The sequence below is a fragment of the Fulvia fulva genome, chromosome 1, assembly GCF_020509005.1.
Source record: "Fulvia fulva chromosome 1, complete sequence".
Lineage (NCBI taxonomy): Eukaryota > Fungi > Ascomycota > Dothideomycetes > Mycosphaerellales > Mycosphaerellaceae > Fulvia > Fulvia fulva.
Genome location: NC_063012.1, coordinates 3,271,696 through 3,291,917, shown reverse-complemented (window position 1 = coordinate 3,291,917; position 20,222 = coordinate 3,271,696). Strand labels below are relative to the sequence as shown.

Below are 20,222 nucleotides of genomic sequence, written 5' to 3'. Positions count from 1 at the left end.
TCTGTGGCGGTGCAAACTCTTGGCTCTCGGGAGCTCATTTCCCAGAAACGCGAAAGATGGCACCCCCACAGTCGCGTGTAGCACCTTCGATCAAACAACTGGCCGCTCCCCTTTCCCTGCCGAGTCACAAACAAACACAACATGAAGCCGCACACGAACAAAGAGCAACGACGCTTGTCGGGGCTGGGACGGTGTGCAGCATTGGCTAGTGCACCATCCCGTAGACCGCCTCACACTTGATGTTGCCTGCACGACCGTCTCTGCTGGTCTTGTCGTTCTCGCGCGCTCATCAAAGTACCGCAGTGAGGCCATTTGACTCTGGCCAAACAGAAACACGGCGCAGTCCAACCGTCCTACCATTGACATTGACCCCTCGATAGATTACTGCAATAGACTACTCAAATAGTGTGTACCAAGATATGGCATAGGAGTGCCTTGGCTTCCTGCGCTTTAATAAAACCACTCGCTTCACCAATGCTCCTGATGCCGTGGACGGCTTCCAGCAGAGCAGGTAATTCCTGCGATGATCTGGTAGTGCCGAGACCGCCCGGAACGACGATACCGCAGAACAGGCAAAGGTCCAGGAGTTGTGCTTCACTGCACAGGGCCGTGAGCATGCAAACAGTGACACAGACCTTGGGACGGTTCCTCTTGCTGCAGCTCCTGCCGTGCTATCATATCAGCCTACAAGACTATCTACTGCTATGCCATCTTGAAAGCTATTGACTAGACTATGCACACCCGGGAGTCCCCTCACAGTCCACCCAAGCAGTCGCAGACCGAGATCTGGAGTGCAGGAGCAAACGCAGGGCCAAACGTCGCGCTGCTTCTTGAGCACAAGACAATTGGAGCGTTCCGTTGAATCATTCATCCGGACGGTGCATCGTGGAACAGCAGTCCCACTGCCGACCCGAAGACCTGGTCAAGCGCATTGTCTGGTCACCAGCTACACCACCTAGTCGTCGATCTCGTCGAGAATGTCAGAGTCCTGCAATGAGACGGCGTCGTCGGATGCATCGGACTCGTGACCATCGTCATGACCGTCGACTTCGTCCTCCATGTTGTCGTCCTCGCTCTCCTCACCGGCATCATCGTACTTGTCAAGCTTTCGGCGCTTCCTGCTGGAATCAGCTCCATCCTCAACGGAAGAGGAAGGACTCTCGTCCTTCTTGGGTGTCGATTCGTCAAGAGTCTGCTTGACCGCCATCTTGCGCTTCTCGCCTTGCATCTGGATCTTCAGCATGTTGCGGTGGCTGTGTCGCTTGCCAAAGTAGTCGATGTACTTGGAGAAATCCTTGACGTTCTCATCATACCACTCCCACTCGCCTGGACCGTAGCCCTTGGACTTGGGCTGTACCTGCTTCTGACCAAGGGCAGCGGATATGCGCTTCGTGATCGTAGCCTTGTCGCAATAGCATCCGTTGTAACAGAAGCGATCTCGAACGTCCTTGTTGCCATAGCCAGCCTCGCTTGTAATGCGGAGAAGCATACCGCGCCAGAGAAGGTCCGGGCAGAAGTCGACGATGCACTCGGCAGCGCGCTTGGTCAAGACCAGACGCTCCTTCAACTGCTTGCGGGTGGCGACTGTGTCCTTAATGGAGAACTTTACTTGCTCGAGATTCTCTGTTGTGCCCTTCTTGCCGGGGTTCCAGCAGATCTTGAGACTGGCTTGGCCTTCGACGTCAAGTTTGCCGGCTTCAGCTGCCTCGATTGCCTCGTCTGGAATGTGGAAGCCCATATCCCTCGCCTTTGCTGCGTCATCATCGCTGGCGAACGCAAAGGCACCGGAATGATATGGATCACCACCAGACTCGCCCTTGCGCTGGCCACGCTGCATCTTCTTCTTCTCACCAGGCGGCGGCACCGGCTCGACATCTGATGAAGGTTCGGCACCACGCTTCTTCTTGTTGGCGCGAGCAATGCGCTGCTGCACTTGCACCTTCGCATCGAGCTCATCAATAATGGCAACGTTGCGAGCACGGGTGGCATCCATTTCGCGCAATGCGACTGGATCATATACACTGTCGTCCCAAGTGGCCCTCGCCTTCTCGGCTGCGAAGTCGATCTGACGCGTCCACGGGAACTCTTCAGCTTCTGCTTGACGGCGGGCGCCTTTGCGTGGAGCATTCTTTCCCACCCGCTCCTTGGGCTTCTGGCGCAGCTCGTACGGCGGCGTCGGAGGTGGCGGTGGGGGTGTCGTTGCAATTGGTGACTCCTTCTTGGCGCGAGGTCGCATAGGCTTAGGGTGCTCAACGTGCGGGAAGTTGGTCGGTGGCATCATATGGCCGCCGTAGCCTTGAGGCAGTCCATAAGAGATCTGCTGTGGAGGTCCCACAGGCCGACCCATGCCAGGATGGGCATATTGGGGGTGGCCTGGCTTGCCCGGATGCACAGCCAGTGGCTGGGCGTGAGGCTGCGATGGCAGCGCATTCAGGGGTGGTGGATGTGGACCTCCTTGTTGTGAAGGTGGTGGTCCTTGAGCCATCATGGGAGTCTGGCCGGGCCTAGGACCATGATGCGGAAGTGCCGAGCTATGGTGGGCCAGCATCTGAGCGTGTTCTTGTGACAGACCGCCCGTGTGTGGTAGTCCGTGGGTGTTTGGAGTCGCTGGTGCTGATGGATGTTGGTGCAGTACTGAGGTGGATGGGCGATGCTGTTGTTGGGGTGGTTGCTGAGGATGCTGTTGACGATGTGCTGGTACGGATGAGCCCGATGGGCCAGCTTGCGCATAGTTGGGCTGTTGTGCTGGCTCGCGAGAGTACTTCTCCCGAGGGATGTTCAGGGCCTGCTGGAGGTGGGCGGCGTTGGTGCTGCCTGGTATCCACTCGGGAATGCGCTCTCGCCCGTAGATACGGATTCCCAAGGATCGCCAGCGTGCGCGCTCGAGCAGCCGAAAGTATGCTCGGTTGGCTTGGTCTTGCGGGATGATCCATCTCTGGAGAGGAAAATTCTCCATGTAACGCATCATCTCGGCATCTTTCTCCTCTTGGTACTCCTCGGTCATCTCCCAGCTGCCGTTGATCGGATGGGTGGTAACTGTGGCGTACATCACCTCCCATGACTCACGCATCTTATTGTCGAAGTTGAGCCACGGTCGATCAGCGAATCCTTGCTCCGAATCTTCATCGTCTGATGAGATCTCAACGATGTTCTCTTCGGTCTCGTAGAACTCGGTGGTCTGATCGTCCTCCTCAAGATCCTGCTCTGGATCGTTCGAGAAGTCATACTCTTCGACCTCGTCGCCACTGTCAATGACATCTTCATCGTTCTGAGCAGGTGCCTACCGTTGAATGTTAGTTGCAGTCTAGATGGCTGGATGATGTTGGGATAGCGCTCTTACCTTGCCTCTTCTGCCCCACGGACGATTGGGCTCGCTTGTATTTGTAATACCAGAGGCAGATTTCCTCGTGACCATGCCTCGAGCTGTGTCATCCTCGGCATTATCGGAGATGATGATGGCTGAGGACTTGCGCGGAACCTGACTTGTGTCGAGTGAATGCTTGCGCTTGGAAGAATTCCGACGTGGCTGGTTTCTGGTGCGGACGGTTGGCGAGGCCATATCGGATAGTGATGTTGAAGCTGTTACCCTGTGAGAACTTAGTTTCAATTTCGCCACGTTGGTGGCGGCACGCGGCAGGTGCAGGTGAGCAAGGGCAGGTGTGACTGGCGTGGCATGCGGCAAGCGGGCTCATAGAAGCGGCTGCACAGCGGCGAACTCGAGGCGTTGTGTGTGAACGACCACGAGGTCAGTATACACAACGGCGAGTGTAGCTGCGAGGTGAAGTGTTTCGAGTGCCTGCGAAGATGAAGCAGGCGTGGAGATCTTCGGCCAATAGAAATTGAGCTCGAGGGTCCGTGCACTCGTCCCACATTCACTTCGTGCCAGCTTACGCGACAATCACGGCTAAAACTGGCCAGGCAGCAACGCCGGACAGCTCAGTGTTCATGTGCGCGCAAATAAGTGCGAGTGAGTGCTACGCGATATCACCTGGTGAATGCGAGGTTTTACTCACATTTAGTGCCTCGTGCGACGGCGCGCGACTTGTCCAGCACGTGCGTATGTCAAAATGTGTTTGGTCTCAATGACTGTAATACGTTTCTTGTCGATGTTTGGAAATGGCGATAGTGTCGAGTCGATGACTGTGTGTTGTTGCAAGTTGTTGTTGTGGGATTGGGAAATTAAGAATTGAAGGAAGGGGAAAACGCGAAGTGAATGGAACTTTTGGAGTTAGAACTGTTTGGGTATAGCGCGGTGGGGCCTGGTCTGTGAATGACGGTGACGCAGCGCAAGCTTTTGAGTTGTCACATGCACCAAACACCTTCGAGTGCGACCATGCAGTCGGCCGCATCGCGCTCACAAATGATACGTCGCATCTCGACGCCTGAGCCCCGACCTTCACGGTTGCTTCTAAGCTGCACAGTCGAAGAAACGAAGCGAGGAAATCTTCGAAACGCGTAGGGCAGGATTCAACTCTGTCGCATCCCTGACCCGTGACCTATGTCTCGTCTGTGGTTCCAGAGCACCAGCATCATATTGCTCGGGAAAACGTCTGCATGTTCAAGACGTATGTAACTTCAGGAACAATTCAATCGGCAGCCTCAGAAGATGATTTCTCCGGCGTGTTCTCCCTCGAATTGTTGAAAACGGACTCTACATACCTCACCGCATCCGGATAGGCTGCATGCGGACGTACCGCATGCAGCATCCTTTATTCAGCGAGAAGATATAATCTCTCGCTAATAGCTAGAGCACGTAGTTCTATATCTCACATATTATCTTGTTCAACAGGTTATAGGTGGTCGCTTTTCGCTACGTAAGGAAAATCAACTACTACTCCTAAAACTTAAGTGAGATCAATATTATCTAAACATCTTTACAAAACCTACTCTATAATACCTTTCTCCCGACGAGAAGTCGACGATAGGATACTATCCCCGGACTAATAACTCTAAGGCAAGCGTAATACGCGCGCCTAGAAACGTAACTTTAAAGTCGCCGCCCTAGTAAAGGGCGTCTAGGATATTTTCACCGGCACCTACGTAGCTACGGAATGACCGGATCTAGAGGACTATAATCTTGAATAACTAAAGGCACTAAAAGTAGTAATAGCTACTACTACTACTATCCCTACCCCTACCCCTATACCTCTACCTTCCCCGAAGAAGAAGACCGAAGGGAGAACTACCCTCGGAAGCGAGGAAGTTAAGTAACTCCTAGCTAGTGTTATATAAAGCACCGACGACTAAAAGAAAGGCGTCGATTTTAAGGGACGAATAGCCCTTTATCGTTTTATACTCGAGGAATACGATAAGGGCCGAAAAATCGTAGCGACCGCGCTAGCTCTCCTTATTAAATAGATATACTCCTCGTTAAGGGACAACTTAAATCCTTTAACGACCTAAGGAGGCCTATAACTACCTAGTTATACGGTATATAGTAACGGATATACGTACTCGGGAATAAGCCGAAGCGTATTTTAATGCTATTATAATAATCCGTTTCGATAGTACTTAGGACTATATTAATAAATACGAAAATACTTAGTAGGATATCCTTAAAGCTAGAGGGTACTATAATAAGCAAATAATACTAAGTAAGCTTATCCGAGGACTTAGAACAAACCTAAGGTTTACGGAATTTATAACTTAGTACTACCTACTTTACGATATTAATAATAAGTTTAACGATCTAGACTATATAATTATATAATTACTAACAGATCGCTAAAGCTAGGGACTAGATTAGAACATCGACGAGGACTATCTATTTGACAGCCCTTATTAAGACGAGTAATCTACTTAAGTAGTAGCGGCCCGCCTACGCTAGCGGCGGCGTAATCGTAGTATAAAGAACCCTAAAACTAAGGTTCCGTTCCCCTAACGGTAGACCCTAGAGTCACGGAGCTACGGAGGATAACTACCTAATTAGTAAGCGCGACCTCACCCCGAATAGTAGCGGGGGATAGTAACTAATAAGAGCTATAGCCTTATAAACATTTAGTACTAAGAGCTAAGCCGAGGAACAAACTAAGGAAAACCCTAGGATATAAGCTAAGGCCTACTTTATAGAAAGTAGAGGCTAATAATAAATAATATAGCGTAGACGACTCTATATACGGAGGCGGAAAACTTACTAGGGGAGAACGAATACCTAGCCCGGGTATATAGATAGATAGAAAGATTTGTTATTCCCCTATTCTAGGACCCTATTCGGTCTATATAGATATATATCTATTATTATATATAAAGGGAAACCCGAATAGGTAAAAACCCTTCCCGCCCCCGACTTCTCCTTATCTAGATTAGCTTTCCCTCTAAACGTATATAGTCTATATTACTACCCCGTTAGCCCCCGCTCCTAGCTAGTCTCGTCGCGCTACGCCGTGTCCTCTCTTCCTATACTACTCCTACTAGGCGGTACTGTTCTAGCTAGCCCTTCTCTAGTATCTAGTTCGTAATACGCCGTAGGTCCTTAACGTTATTAAGAAGTACTCTATTACGTTAGAAGTATAGGAAGTTATTATACGGGCTTATATAGGGTGTTTTAAAAGCAGGTTGTATATTATATATGTCTATCTAGAATAGACAAGTATTGCTCTTAAAGAGGCTATAGGTGACTAATTAGTCACCTGATTCTTAGCGTACGTAGCCTTAAGTATTGATAATAGGATGTTGCCTATATACACGCTCGGATCGCGACACACCCCCTTAGCTCGTACGCTAGAGTAAATGAGCTAATTCCTATATAATCGCGTACACCCTGTCATAACTACCCCCCCTACCTATAGTAGTGACGTTAGGCCCTCGGTATTACTACTACTATAGTAAGGGTAAGTCAGCTATTTTAAGTAAAGTGAGCTAAGGTAAGTAAGGTGAGCTTTGTACCCCTTCCCTCATTCCTTACTTTCACTACTGCTATTGTTCCCTATATAATAAAGTATAGATTGTGTAACTATTACCGGTAAGATAGCTTAGGTAATAGTCCCGTTATACGGACTTTTACTTAAGTATATAATCATCTTACCTACCGGCAAACATTAGAGGTCCTAAGTTCAATCTAGGGGTAGCCTTAGTCCTATCGTATACTTAAACATATATTGTCGTCCGCTTAACTTATTAAATTGTCCGATAATTACTCTATACTAAGTCATTTCGCTCCGGCGAATAGTAAGAGAGCTCGCTCTACCCCTAGGGAGTATAAGATACTAGTTAGTAGCGTAATGCACTAGGCTGTCTACGATAGAGCTTATACTATATAAGGTGTAATAGGGCTCTAATAGGTAACACCGGAGCAACGGTATCGGAAAGTTAAAAAGGCACCTTCGGGGTACCTTACTTTCTACACTTTTAAAGGTCATTACCTTAGGGTAGTGACACCTTTTTGTTTTGGGCAAGTGTGTACTATATATAAAAGTAGCGGATAATATAGTAACAAGGTAGTAGTGTTGTTACTAGTAGTAAGTTAGAGGCGTTTCTCGCGTTCTAATTAGACGCGCTACTTTTATAGCGCGCGCGTACGCTACTACTAGTAATAGGGGTGTTTCTCGCCCTTACGCTATTAGCTAATAGGAGTCCGAGAAACACCTATTAATGATAGTGCTAGGGCCGTACTAGTGAATAGTAGATACTTTGCCCTAGCTTCGTTATTGTCTATAGCATTAGTAGCTACTAGTAGCCGTGTTTTGCGCCTACTAGCGCTTCTAGAGAGGTGTCCGTAAAGATAAAGCCGTTCGGTGTTCGTTTCGAGATGAGGTAAGGCCGCTACTACGGGCTTCTTAGGCGTCTATTGGCCCGTTACCTCCTAATACGGCTATAGAGGGTACTAAGGTACGTAGGTCTACGCCTTCCTTAGCTATATTAAGCAGCTTAACGAAGTGCTTATGCTTCTATAGTAGAAGTAGCTTAGTCAGCCCGTCTATAGGCATGTCGTTAGTACTAAGATACTTAATCTTAATGTCTCCGCGCTAGTCTCGCTATCGGAGCTAGTAGTAGTAGATATTAATGTAGCGTAGCTTCGTGTTAAGCTTTTGCCCTTATTAGTTAATAAGGCGGATAGTCTACGTATTATCGTAGTATAAGTAGGTACGCTAATTGAACTAAAGGTGTATCTTAGTAAAGACTCGTTCCTACTATATAAGCTCTAAGGCGGCTTATAAAAGCCCGAGTACCTTAGCCTCTATTAAGGACTTAGTAATAGTGATTTGTTTAGATACCTTATAATCTACTAGTCTACCGAATAGTATAAAGACCTAGCTATTTAAGCTAGTCCTATTATTATTTATACCGTAGGACGCGTCCGATGCTCTAAAGAACTCGTAGTTACTACCGAGGTGCTCTAGTTAGCTATAAAGGCTAGTGATATATTTACTAGTACTATATATAAGGCAGAGGTTCTTAGTCTCTAGGAGATAGCGTAAGTACTAATCTGTAAGCTTAAGGTGTGTCTTAGTTAGCTTAGTTAGATACTACGATAGTATAGATAAGGAAAAGGCGATATTAGGCCGCGTATATATAGCGGCGAAGTTGAGGGATCCTATACGTTATTAGTACGTAAGGATAGCGATAGAGGTGGGTTGATAACCCTCTAGAACGGTCTAATTAAGGTATTAATCTACTAGTACTGTCGTTTTACGTACATTCGTAGATATACTAAATTTAGCGGCTAGTTTCTTAATATAGTCTTCTTAAGAGAGCTATAGTAAGCGCTTGTTTCTATCGCGCGTAACCTTAATTCCTAGGAACTAGGAGAGATCACCGAGCTCGTACATCTCGTACTTAGTAAGTAGCCGCTACTTAATATTAGTAGTATAGGACTTATACTTACGGTAGTAGAGTATAACTAGGTCGTTAACGTAAAAGAAGAATATAACCTTATTGTTATAGTAGATATATTCGGAGTCCGATAGAGGTACTAGTCTAAGGGAGGCTAGCGTCTCGGTTAGGGAGTAGTACTATAATAAAGGGGACTCCTTTAGACCGTAGAGGGCCTTAACTAGCTTAAGGACGTGTCTATAGGATAGCCTATCGATTCTAGGAGGTGGTTATAGATATATAGTATATAGTAGGTCCGAGTTTAGGAAGGCGTTAACAATATCGAATTGTTTGGCTTCTAGGTCGAAGCTCGCGGCTATAGTATAGTAGAGGCGGAATATAAATAGATAGATTTGTCATTCCCCTGTTCTAGGACCCTATCCGGCCTATATAGGTATATATCTATTGTTATATACAAAGGGAAACCCGAATAGGTAAAAACCCTTCCCGCCCCTAACTTCTCCTTATCTAGATTAGCTTTCCCTCTGAACGTACGTAGTCTATGTCACTACCCCGTTAGCCCCCGCTCCTAGCTAGTCTCGTCGCGCTACGTCGTGTCCTCTATTCCTATACTACTCCTACTAGGCGGTACTGTTCTAGCTAGCCCTTCTCTAGTATCTAGTTCGTAATGCGCCGTAGGTCCTTAGCGTTGTTAAGAAGTACCCTAATCGTCCGGTTCCTCGCCTTTACTATCTACTCCCCCCTTCCTAGCGACTACCTCGGATAGACGAGGAGTATATACCGTACGTTCTAGGAGCGATAGCCGTAGGGGCAGCTAGTATTCGTGTATCCTAGAACCTTCCTCTATAATAGGTACCCCTAGAGGCCGATATGTTCGCTTCGCAGTTAGGTTGCTATACTACTCTATACCCTCGTAAGGCGGTAGTAGATAAGCTTCGGGGGGTACTTGACCGCGGATTTTGTAGCTAACTATTCCTTAGGTTGTCCCGCTAGCTAAGGGCGTCCACTATGCCCTATAACCTAGTTGTTCTACCTCTCTTTCTATAGTTACTCTATAAACGATTTCTTACCTTCCTATTATATTACTAGCTATTCGTCCCTTACCCGGTAGTTCGGCTCGTTTCCGGGTCGAATGCCCTTATACGCTAGTACTGATTCGCGGGCCCTTACGACTATACTAGCGATAACCTTCTATACTAGGTACTATGCCGACTTGCCTAAGTAGGAGGTCCGTAGTCCCTAGATATATAGGTCGATCGGCGGTATAGCGGTCTCGTACTTAAGCATCCTCGTTAGTATCGACTTATATGCCCCGGTGACCTTTCTTAGGCATTAGTTTTAGATCTTTGCTAGCGGCGCGACGAGTCCCTTCGATAGGTAGGCCCTCTCGCCTAAGGACTACACTTAGCTACTATAGGTAAGGACTAGCCGTATAATAGCCGTATATAGAAGTCGTAACTACCGGAAGTCCGCCCCCTATATAGACGTAGTGAGCCTCTAGTATAATGCTATATTCTGTTTAGCTTTCCGTAATATTGCCTATACGTACTTCCTCTACCGTAGCGCCGGGTCTACCTATAGTCCGAGGATCCTAAGCTGATTTGCCGGGTTAGTCGTATGCCCCTATATCTAGATAGAAGCTTATATATTATAGAACCGTAGCCGGCGCGTAAAGTGTATTAGATTGTACTTTTCTAGGGCAAACCGAGCCCCGTGCCTCCTAGCCCAGTCCTCGTAGATCTTATACTTCTCTTCTAGTAGCCTATAGTTCTCCTTAGTCGAGGAAGACTACGATAGGATGTTTATATCGTCTACGAAGCCGCTCGTAGCGGTGTTCTAGGATTCTAGGGCTGGGAGTAGCGTCGTAATAAAGAAGAGGAACAGAATAGGTACTAGCGTTAAGCCTTACGGGATTCTAGTATAGACTGCTTAAAATAGGCTTCTATACTAGCCGACTAGGATCGACGTACTACGGTTTTAGAGGTAGGACCGTACGAAGTTAATAAGAGAGGCGGAATATACTTACTAGTAGTATAGCGGCGTATATGTCTAAGTATGTTCCTTATAAATCGCCTCTTACGTATAGCCTAGCCTTAAAACTCTATAGTATACCGTGCTCGTCTAGTTTATATTTATATACCTACTTTAGCGGTAGTAGTAGCTAAAGTCCCTCCTCTTACTAAGCATCCTAATCCTTCTCTTCCTTTATTGCCTATCTAAATGTGCCTATTACTAGGGCTTTAGTAAACTCCTTAGCTATAGCTTCGATCTACTATTAGGAGAAGCGGTATTTTATAGCGGCTCGGTAGTTAGAAGGTTCGGGCGGAAGGTTATTACGGTATATAGAGGTAGTAGTATTAATACGCCTTAGAGGGCTATTACCTCTTTGTATAGGGCTTCGATCGCTCTTATCGCGATAGGCGCGTATTCTAGGTCGTATACCGGACATCTAGCCGATAATAATATTAGCGACTATAATCTAGTATAGTATATAGTAGAAGTAGGCCGTTCGTAGGCGCTTTCTATTCTCTATAACTATATAGTTAGACTCCTCTAGTGTATAGAGCTCTAGCTCTAGGGGGAAGAGTAGTGTATTAGACGCGTTATATATTAACGCGTTTTCTAGTAGCATAAATATAAATAGATATAGCTCGCGATTAGGGTCTATGTTACCTATAATCTCCTTACGGTCTTCTACGGTAAGGGCATCTATTATCTACTACTATAGGGTATCGTAGTAGTTAGTAGTGTTGTATACTAACTACTATATATTGTCTTAAGTCACGTGATCTATTACGTGCTCGATTTGCCGGTCTTTTTAGTTATATATTACTAACTCGCGGTGTTACGGCTAGTATAGTTCTTGCCTAAGGAGCTTTTAGTAGGCGTCTCGAGGTTGTTAGGTATGCGGCTACTAAGCCTATTCTTCTACCCCCTCGGCCTATACTATGTCTTACTCGTAATAAGCGACATATAGGTCGTAGTATTATTTAGGCTCTTTAGCCGGTTCTACTATTACGATGTTCTCGATAGGGGTCGTATACCCTACTATTAGGCGTGATAGGTTATAGAACGTAGTCTTATCGAAGAGGACGTCCTTAACTCGTATAACCCTATCTTTTAATAGGTCCTATACGCGGTAGATGTTAGTAGAGTCGTATCCTATAAGGTAGCCTATAAGCGCTCTCTCTTAGAGTTTCTCGCTCTCACTAGGCTGATCTAGTCTATAGATAAATACGTAAATAAGGGAGCTATATACTACTATATAACCTACGTTCGGAATTCGTCCTATTACTAATTCGAATAGGGTCTTCTAGCCCTTTAACTAGATAGGGGATCGCTAGAGGATATATACCGCTACTATAGTATATTCTAGCTAAAGCTTTTCTAGTAATCGTACGTAGATACGAATAGTTCTGCTCATATTAATGATCAGAGCTCTAGCTCTTTCTACTAGGTCCTACGTAGGCGCGCATTCCGCGGTTACGTACTATTTAATCTTGTTGTTATTGATAACTAAGCGAAACACCTTCCTAATAGCGGGCTCGTTATTACTATAGAAGTATACGAACCTACGACTAATAAAGTTGATAAAGCTTAGTAGGCTATTAAAGTAAGCTAATACCGATTACTAATCCCTATTCTTAATAGTGAACTAGAAGTGTCTATAGGTATCTAGATCGTAGAAGTAGACGAGGTACCTATTACCGTTATAGGTAATAGTAAATTCTACTAAGTCTATAGCTATATAGCCGTATAGGGTTATCGCCCTAATAGGCTAAGACCGATTATATACCTTATAAGCTTTACTAAGCCTATATACTCTATAATGTATAGTAAGGGGTACGCTTAGACTATCGTTAATAATCACCCCCTTAACTCTAAGCGGTAACTACTTAATACGTTTAGCGCTAATGTGACTAAAGATTTGATACTACTAGCGGCTCGAGAGCTTTCGGTATTTAATAGGGGTCCTACTAGACGTAGCTATACCTTTAGTGCCCCTAGTACTATTTATAACTACGAGAACGGTGCGGTTACTATCCTCTTAAGTAGTTAGAGATACTACGCTATTAGTAGGTTTATCGCCGATGTTTATACCTCTACTAATAGTGCTAATAAAGTGCGCGTTACGTATCTTTTTAGTGACCTTCGGTAGTACTAGGCCCTCTTTTTTAGGCTATTAGTAAATAATGGGTGACTTAGGTAGTATGACCACCTTAAAGAAAGGGATTATACTAGTAGGGCGGTATAGGTCTATCAATTTAGTATCGTTATGCTATATTGAATTACTACGTCCGTACTACTAGAGTCCGGCTCTTTCTATACGTATATAAGAGATAACGTTTATATAAAAGCCTAGGTAGTAAGCCATATCTAGTAAGGTGAATAAATAGCCCCTAATTGATATATAAACACGCCCTAACGCTACAATTAGAAAGGTGGTTGTTCTAGCCTAGATTTCTAAGGTAGTAAGGCGCTCTATAATAAACTCTATACCCTCCTAGTCATAATAATTGATTACATAAGTGTCTAAACAGTTATTATATACCTAGTAATCCCTAAAGTTGACGCTCAACTTGCTAATTAAGCTAGAAAGAACAGTAAGGCCAACAAAACCCTTATCGCTTAGTAATGCCTTCTTCGTATTAGCGATAGCCTTGTTACGTTCCTAGTCCTTACGATTGTTACGATTTAATACGCTAAGCAGACGCTCGCCGTCGTCGCTTAAGTAGTAGTTAATAAAGTTTTTCTAGTACTTCTTCTACTACTCTAAGCGCTAATCCTTTACTAGGCGCTTATCGGGGTTGATTATATCGTATAAGAACAGGCCCTTATAATAGGTGTCCTTAGGCTCGCCGGTAATGTTCTAGTAGCCGCTTAGCCTATTATTGTCCTTGTCTTTGTTCTTATCGCCGCGGCTACTACTACGACCCTTATTACCGCGGCTTTTACTACGGTTATTATAACGGCTACTACTACGGTTACCCTCCTTTTAACTAGTACCTATAGGTACTGTTTTATCCTCTACTAAGGTTTCTCCGGAGAAGGTTACGAAGACTAATCGACCGTTAGTTATTACTAGTACGGTATCGCGTATCTATTCGAGGTAACGCTTAGTAAGCTTTTGTAGTAATATTTTGTTACGCTTCTACTTATTATATAGAGAAGCACTGTAGGCTAGAGCCTGCTTCTACTAAATAGTAAGTAGGAAGTGTCTACTAAGGTCGTTATACTCGGCGTAGTTATACTTAAGCATCTTAGTCTATAAAACTAACTAGTCTAAGTACTAGTTATCGATTCTACGTACGCTAGCCTTCTAAAGCCTAGATAGCTTAAGCGTGAGCTACCGCTTACGTAGTATATCGTCTAGACTATACTGATCCTTAAGAGCCTAGTATTTTGCTCTTAGGGTGTTCTAGCGGTATATTAGCTCCTACCCTAGCTCTATCGTCGTACGGATAAGGTAGGTAATAAGCTTTAATCGCGTAGTAGTAAAGATGTCGTATATCCGTTACCTTCGGTCTACGTCTATTTATCGTAGCTTAATAAGATCTCGTAATATAGCGTCTCCTACCGTATACGCTTATTAGATTTCCTTAAACGTTAAGTAAGTAGGCTCTATTAGCTCGTTACTTAGTTAGTAAGGATCTATATACTTCTAGACATTTAAAGACTCTACGTAGAGCTCTAGCTAACGGTCAAACTTGTCCTATTAGTTATAGCTCTTTAGAACTACGGTACCCTAAGGTAGGGCACCGGTAGTTACCGGCGTCTCGGTAGTAGCTATAACTATAAAATAGGTTATAGGCTAGTAAAAGTTCTACGCGGGATTACTAGGCCTAGGGGATACTACTGCACTAGTTATAGTAGTAGTGCTATAACGATACAAACTCTACTTTAGGGCTTCCTTATCGTAGCGAATATTAGTAAGCGCTAATCGGGCTTATAACTATTACGTTAGAAGTATAGGAAGTTATTATACGGGCTTATATAGGGTGTTTTAAAAGCAGGTTATATATTGTATATGTCTATCTAGAATAGACAAGTATTGCTCTTAAAGAGGCTATAGGTAACTAATTAGTCACCTGATTCTTAGCGTACGTAGCCTTAAGTTTTAATAATAGGATATTCCCTATATATACGCTCGGATCGCGACATACTCTAATCGTCCGGTTACTCGCCTTTACTATCTACTCCCCCCTTCCTAGCGACTACCTCGAATAGATAAAAAGTACGTACCGTATATTCTAGGAGTAATAGCCGGAGGGGTAGCTAGTATTTATATATTCTAGAACCTTCCTCTATAATAGGTACCCCTAGAGGCCGATATGTTCGCTTTGTAGTTAGGTTACTATACTACTCTATACCCTCGTAAGGCGGTAGTAGATAAGCTTCGGGGGGTACTTAACCGCGGATTTTGTAGCTAACTATTCCTTAGGTTGTCCCGCTAGCTAAGGGCGTCTACTATACTCTATAACCTAGTTGTTCTATCTCTCTTTCTATAGTTACTCTATAAACGATTTTTTACCTTCCTTTTATATTACTAGCTATTCGTCCCTTACCCGGTAGTTCGGCTCGTTTCCGGGTCGAATACCCTTATACGCTAGTACTAACTCGCGAGCCCTTATAACTATACTAGCGATAACGTTCTATACTAGGTACTATACCGACTTACCTAAGTAGGAGGTCCGTAGTCCCTAGATATATAGGTCGATCGGCGGTATAGCGGTCTCGTACTTAAGTATCCTTATAAGTATCGACTTATATACCCCGGTGACCTTCCTTAGGCATTAGTTTTAGATCTTCGCTAGCGGCGCGACGAGTCCCTTCGATAGGTAGGCCCTCTCGCCTAAGGACTACACTTAGCTACTATAGATAAGGACTAGCCGTATAATAGCCGTATATAGAAGTCGTAACTACCGAAAGTCCGCCCCCTATATAGACGTAGTGAGCCTCTAGTATAATGCTATATTCTGTTTAGCTTTCCGTAATATTACCTATATATACTTCCTCTATTGTAGCGCCGGGTCTACTTATAGTCCGAGGATCCTAAGCTAATTTACCGGGTTAGTCGTATACCCCTATATCTAGATAGAAGCTTATATGTTATAGAACCGTAGCCGGCGCGTAAAGTGTATTAGATTATACTTTTCTAGAGTGAACTGAGCTCTATATCTCCTAGCCTAGTCCTCGTAGATCTTATACTTCTCTTCTAGTAGCCTATATTTCTCCTTAGTTAAGGACGACTACGTTAGGATATTTATATCGTCTATAAAGCCGCTCGTAGCGGTGTTCTAGGATTCTAGGGCTAGGAGTAGCGTCGCTATAAAGAAGAGGAATAGAATAGGTACTAGCGTTAAGCCTTACGTAATTCTAGTATAGACTACTTGAAATAGGCTTTTATACTAGCCGACTAGGATCGACGTACTACGGTTTTAGAGGTAGGACCGTACGAAGTTAATAAGCTACTTAGGGAGTCCTTTCGACCTTAGGATATAGAGTAGCCGCGGGTATAACACGTAGTCGAAGGCTCCCGATATGTCTAGACTAAGTAAGGATACTACCTTATCCCTATTCCTATACTAGACAGCCTTTACCTAAGAGGTAATAAGTTCTATCGCGGATAGCGTCGATCGCTATAGGCGCGTACCTATCTAGGTGTCCGGGAGTAGGGAGTACTCCTCTACCGCCTTAGAGAGTCTCGTTATAACTCGCTTCTTAAGCGCCTTCCTAAGAGTATTAAGGAGCGCAATTAGGCGGTACGACTTTACCTACGTATAGTCTTCCTTTTACGGCTTACGTAGGACTACTATTATCGATTTTTTAAATACTATTAGGTAGTATCCGTTCTATAGGTAGGCGTTAAAGATCGCTACGACTACTAGGGCTAGTTAATCTCTAAACTTCTTTAGTAGCTCATTTAGGATCCTATCCCGCCCCGGGGCTTTCTTCGCCGGTAACTTCCTAAGTATAGCGGCAACTTCTCCCTCGGACACCTCCTATTAGACCGCGATACTAGGGGCTAGGGGAGTAGAGCTGTTTATATTGCTTAGATTAGCCTCGACTAGGGGCAGGAAGAACTTACTAGCTAGTAGACGCGCCTTAGCCTCGGGGTCGCTAACCGGGCTACTAGGCGATTATAGCGCTAGGATAGAGAAGGACGGGCCCTATATAGGGTCCTATCGGGCCTATTTTACTAGCTTCTATATCCTCGCTAGCTTACCGGCGATTTCTTCTACTATAGCTCTCTAGCCGACTACTTCCTCCCTCCGTATTATAGCTTTCTTCTATTAGTATACCTCCCTATATACGTTCTAGGCCTCCTCGCTATAGCTGCTCGTCTATACCCGGCGGGCTCTCCTTGCTTCTCTTACTACTATAGTGTACTTCGGCGTCTAGTATAGTTTAGACTATATAGTTAGTTAGGTAAGCGGAACGTGAAGTAAGGTCGCTTTTCTTATTTCGTCTATTAACCCTTAGACTACCTCGTCTATCTCGTCTTTACTATTATATTACTACTTCGCGATCTAGACTAGCCTCTCGGAGTCGTCGAGATATACCTAGATATTAGCCTAGTAGGCCTTTCCCTAGTTTAGCTTAGGGGTTCTCGCTAGTATATATTATATCTATATTGTACTAGAGGTCCTAACTAGTATTTAGTCTAACGACGCCTCGAGTTTATGTTCGATCCTATAGTAGGTTACTATATAGATAGATAGATTATTCATTCGCCTATTTTAGTGCCCTATAGCCGATATATATCTCTCGCTATTTAGGTCTATTTATATAGGTAGGAAACCCGATTAACGGATAAAAACCTCCTCGTCTTTACCCTCCTCGTTCTTTCCTATCTTGTCCTTTCGTTCTCCTTCCTATAGGGTACGCTAGTGTTATAGTTATTACCCTATAACTACCTTGCCCGTAACCCTAGTAATGTCCTCCTCTCGATATCCTTTCTCCCTTCTATTTCCCCGGCTCTTCTCTCTCTCTCCCTCCTCTCTATCTACCTTTCCGTTTCTACTACTAGGGAGAATTGCTCTAGGTAGTCCTTATTAAGGATCTATCTTAGTACTCTCCTTATATCTTGTCTATTCTAGATAATAGCCTAGTATTACCTATCTCTTACCTTCGCCCTCTACTAGCTTCTCCCTTTACCTACTTAGTACAGTTTAGTACTATATACTCCGGGTTTTAGGTAAGGAAGGAATCGTATTTAGTAAGCTAGCTACAAGATAAGGTAATAAGTCTTAACCGCGCTTTCCTACTTATCTAGTACTACCGTATAGCCTTGTTTCGAGAGGTTAGCCCGGAGTAAAAGCTTCCCTCTACGCCCTCCCTCCCTATTTGCTCCTTAAGCCAATATCTACCTCTATAGGCCTAAGCCCTTTAGTACTCTCTATTGACCGATATACGTATCCGTCCTCTCGGGCTATATAGATAGTATTAGCCGTCGCTACTAGTATATACTACGCCCTAGGTTTTAACGCCCTTCGCGTTACCGTAGCCTATCTCTAGAAAGTAGCCGTCTATACCTCGTAGGTTTGCTCGGGGCACATACTACGCCGGGTAGCGTACTCCTTACGTTTCTACCTACTAACTAATATAAAGTTCCTTATTACCCTACCCTCGATCCTCCCCGATTATAGAGCTAATCTACTTATATTATACGTCTTTTCCCCGTCCTAATAGCCGTCTTTTCCTTACTTAGGCTATCGTCTTTTTCTCGTCGTAATCTACTATATTAGACTAGGTACGTTATATAGCGGGATAGGTAGTACCTTAGGTAAAACCCTCGTTCCTATACCGGGTACTTAATAGGCCCTTATAGGCTTCGTCGCGTGTCTACCTATCTACCGCATTGCCCGCTAGTAAATACTAGATTATTTCGTAGTCCGCTCGACGCCGTCGTATAGTCCGCTTAGTTATTGTTCTATAGTCCGCTCGTCTAATATTCGTCGCTCGGCCCGCTCGGTTTACGGTCTCCGGAGGTGAAAATTCTGTACTTATACTAGAGGTGTCCTATCGAGCGTATAGGCTACGGTTCCGCGCCCTTCTTATACGTAGAAAGAAGAGGAACTCGCTCCTAATACGAGTATACGCTCGTCGGATAGTTTTTATACCCGTTTTACTAGTAGTCCTCTATTCGCCGCGGCTTCGCCTACGTTACGCGCCCGTCGCGCCTACGACGCTCTAGCGTAAGAATACTTAGCTCTCTCGTAGTAAGACGAGAGGTTCGTAGCCGACACTACGTATAGGTAATTCTCGTCGTCGACCTAGGTTACTATATAGTAGTAGCTATCTAAGATCTAGGAGAGGTCGATCGTACCTTAGAGTCCCCCTCTCTTCTAGGTACCTAGGTCCTTTAAGCTATTAAGGGCAATTGCGTTACTCGCTATTAAGTCGAGTACTTCGTCGGCTATAGGGTACGGCTATATAAGGCTTTCCTAGGAAGGGTAGTATATATTAGAGTCTCCTACTATAATATAGTACCCTTGTCTCTTAAGCGTACTATCTAGGTGTCTATAGACCCTAAGGTCGCGGCTAGACCTCGAGGCTAGCAGTTATATATATAAGTTATATATCTAAGTACTACCTACGTAGAGGGAGGTAATATCTCCCCCGCCTTCTTTATCTACGTAGTATACTACCTCCTAGTCAGATTCTAGTATATCCTTACTAATATAGAAGTACGTATAGGGTCTACCGTCGCCTCGTAGGTATATCGTATAGCCTAGTAACTTATAGGTCGTTAGTCTCTTATAGTATAAGTTAATCTATAGCTCTTAGATTACTAGGACGTAGTAGACGTAGGGGTCCGCCTTATATAGGAAATAGTTCTAGACTATATCCTTACTATAGTTAACGTTATACTAGATAATACTAAGCGTGTCGAGGCTAGTTATTACGGCCGCTCTATAAGTGAAGGATTCGAATCTAATCACGTGACCCCTAGTTACGTAACCCGGATAACTAAGCTCGGCCCGATACCGACGCCCGATACCTCGGCCTTTAAGTATAGGCCTCGTTCTTAGACTCTCTTCTCTCTTTAGCTATCGACTTCGTTAATACTATACTCTTATACTCTCGGACTATAGTCTTATAATACTTCGATAGCTTATATTAAGGACGCTACTATATTTAGCGCCGCTTTAGACTCTAGAAATTGCGATATTACGACTCCTCGAAATCCCCGACTCGTACTAGCGTAAAAGTACGGTAGTGCTCTCTCTTTCTCCCTAGATTAAGACGCTAAGAAGGCGTATTACTATATTATAGCTAGGCTATAGAGTACCGGTTACCCTAGCGGCGGCGGCGGTATAAATACTTAACGTATTAAGCGCCGTACGCGACTAACTTAAAACTTAAAACTTTTTACGCGATCCGATTAGTATACCTAGTCCGACGATACCGTCCTACTAGATCCCTTTACTTAGTACGCTAATAAG

At 44.7% G+C, this 20,222-nt stretch overlaps 1 protein-coding gene across 1 annotated transcript; it reads right to left on the bottom strand.

The window, feature by feature from the left end:
- Window positions 1-955: 955 nt before the first annotated feature.
- CLAFUR5_00664 (uncharacterized protein) lies at window positions 956-4,015 on the bottom strand (the record flags this gene model as incomplete). Its single annotated transcript, XM_047899812.1, has 3 exons — window positions 956-3,280; window positions 3,341-3,587; window positions 4,014-4,015. Coding segments are annotated over 3 exons (2,574 nt in total).
- Window positions 4,016-20,222: the final 16,207 nt, after the last annotated feature.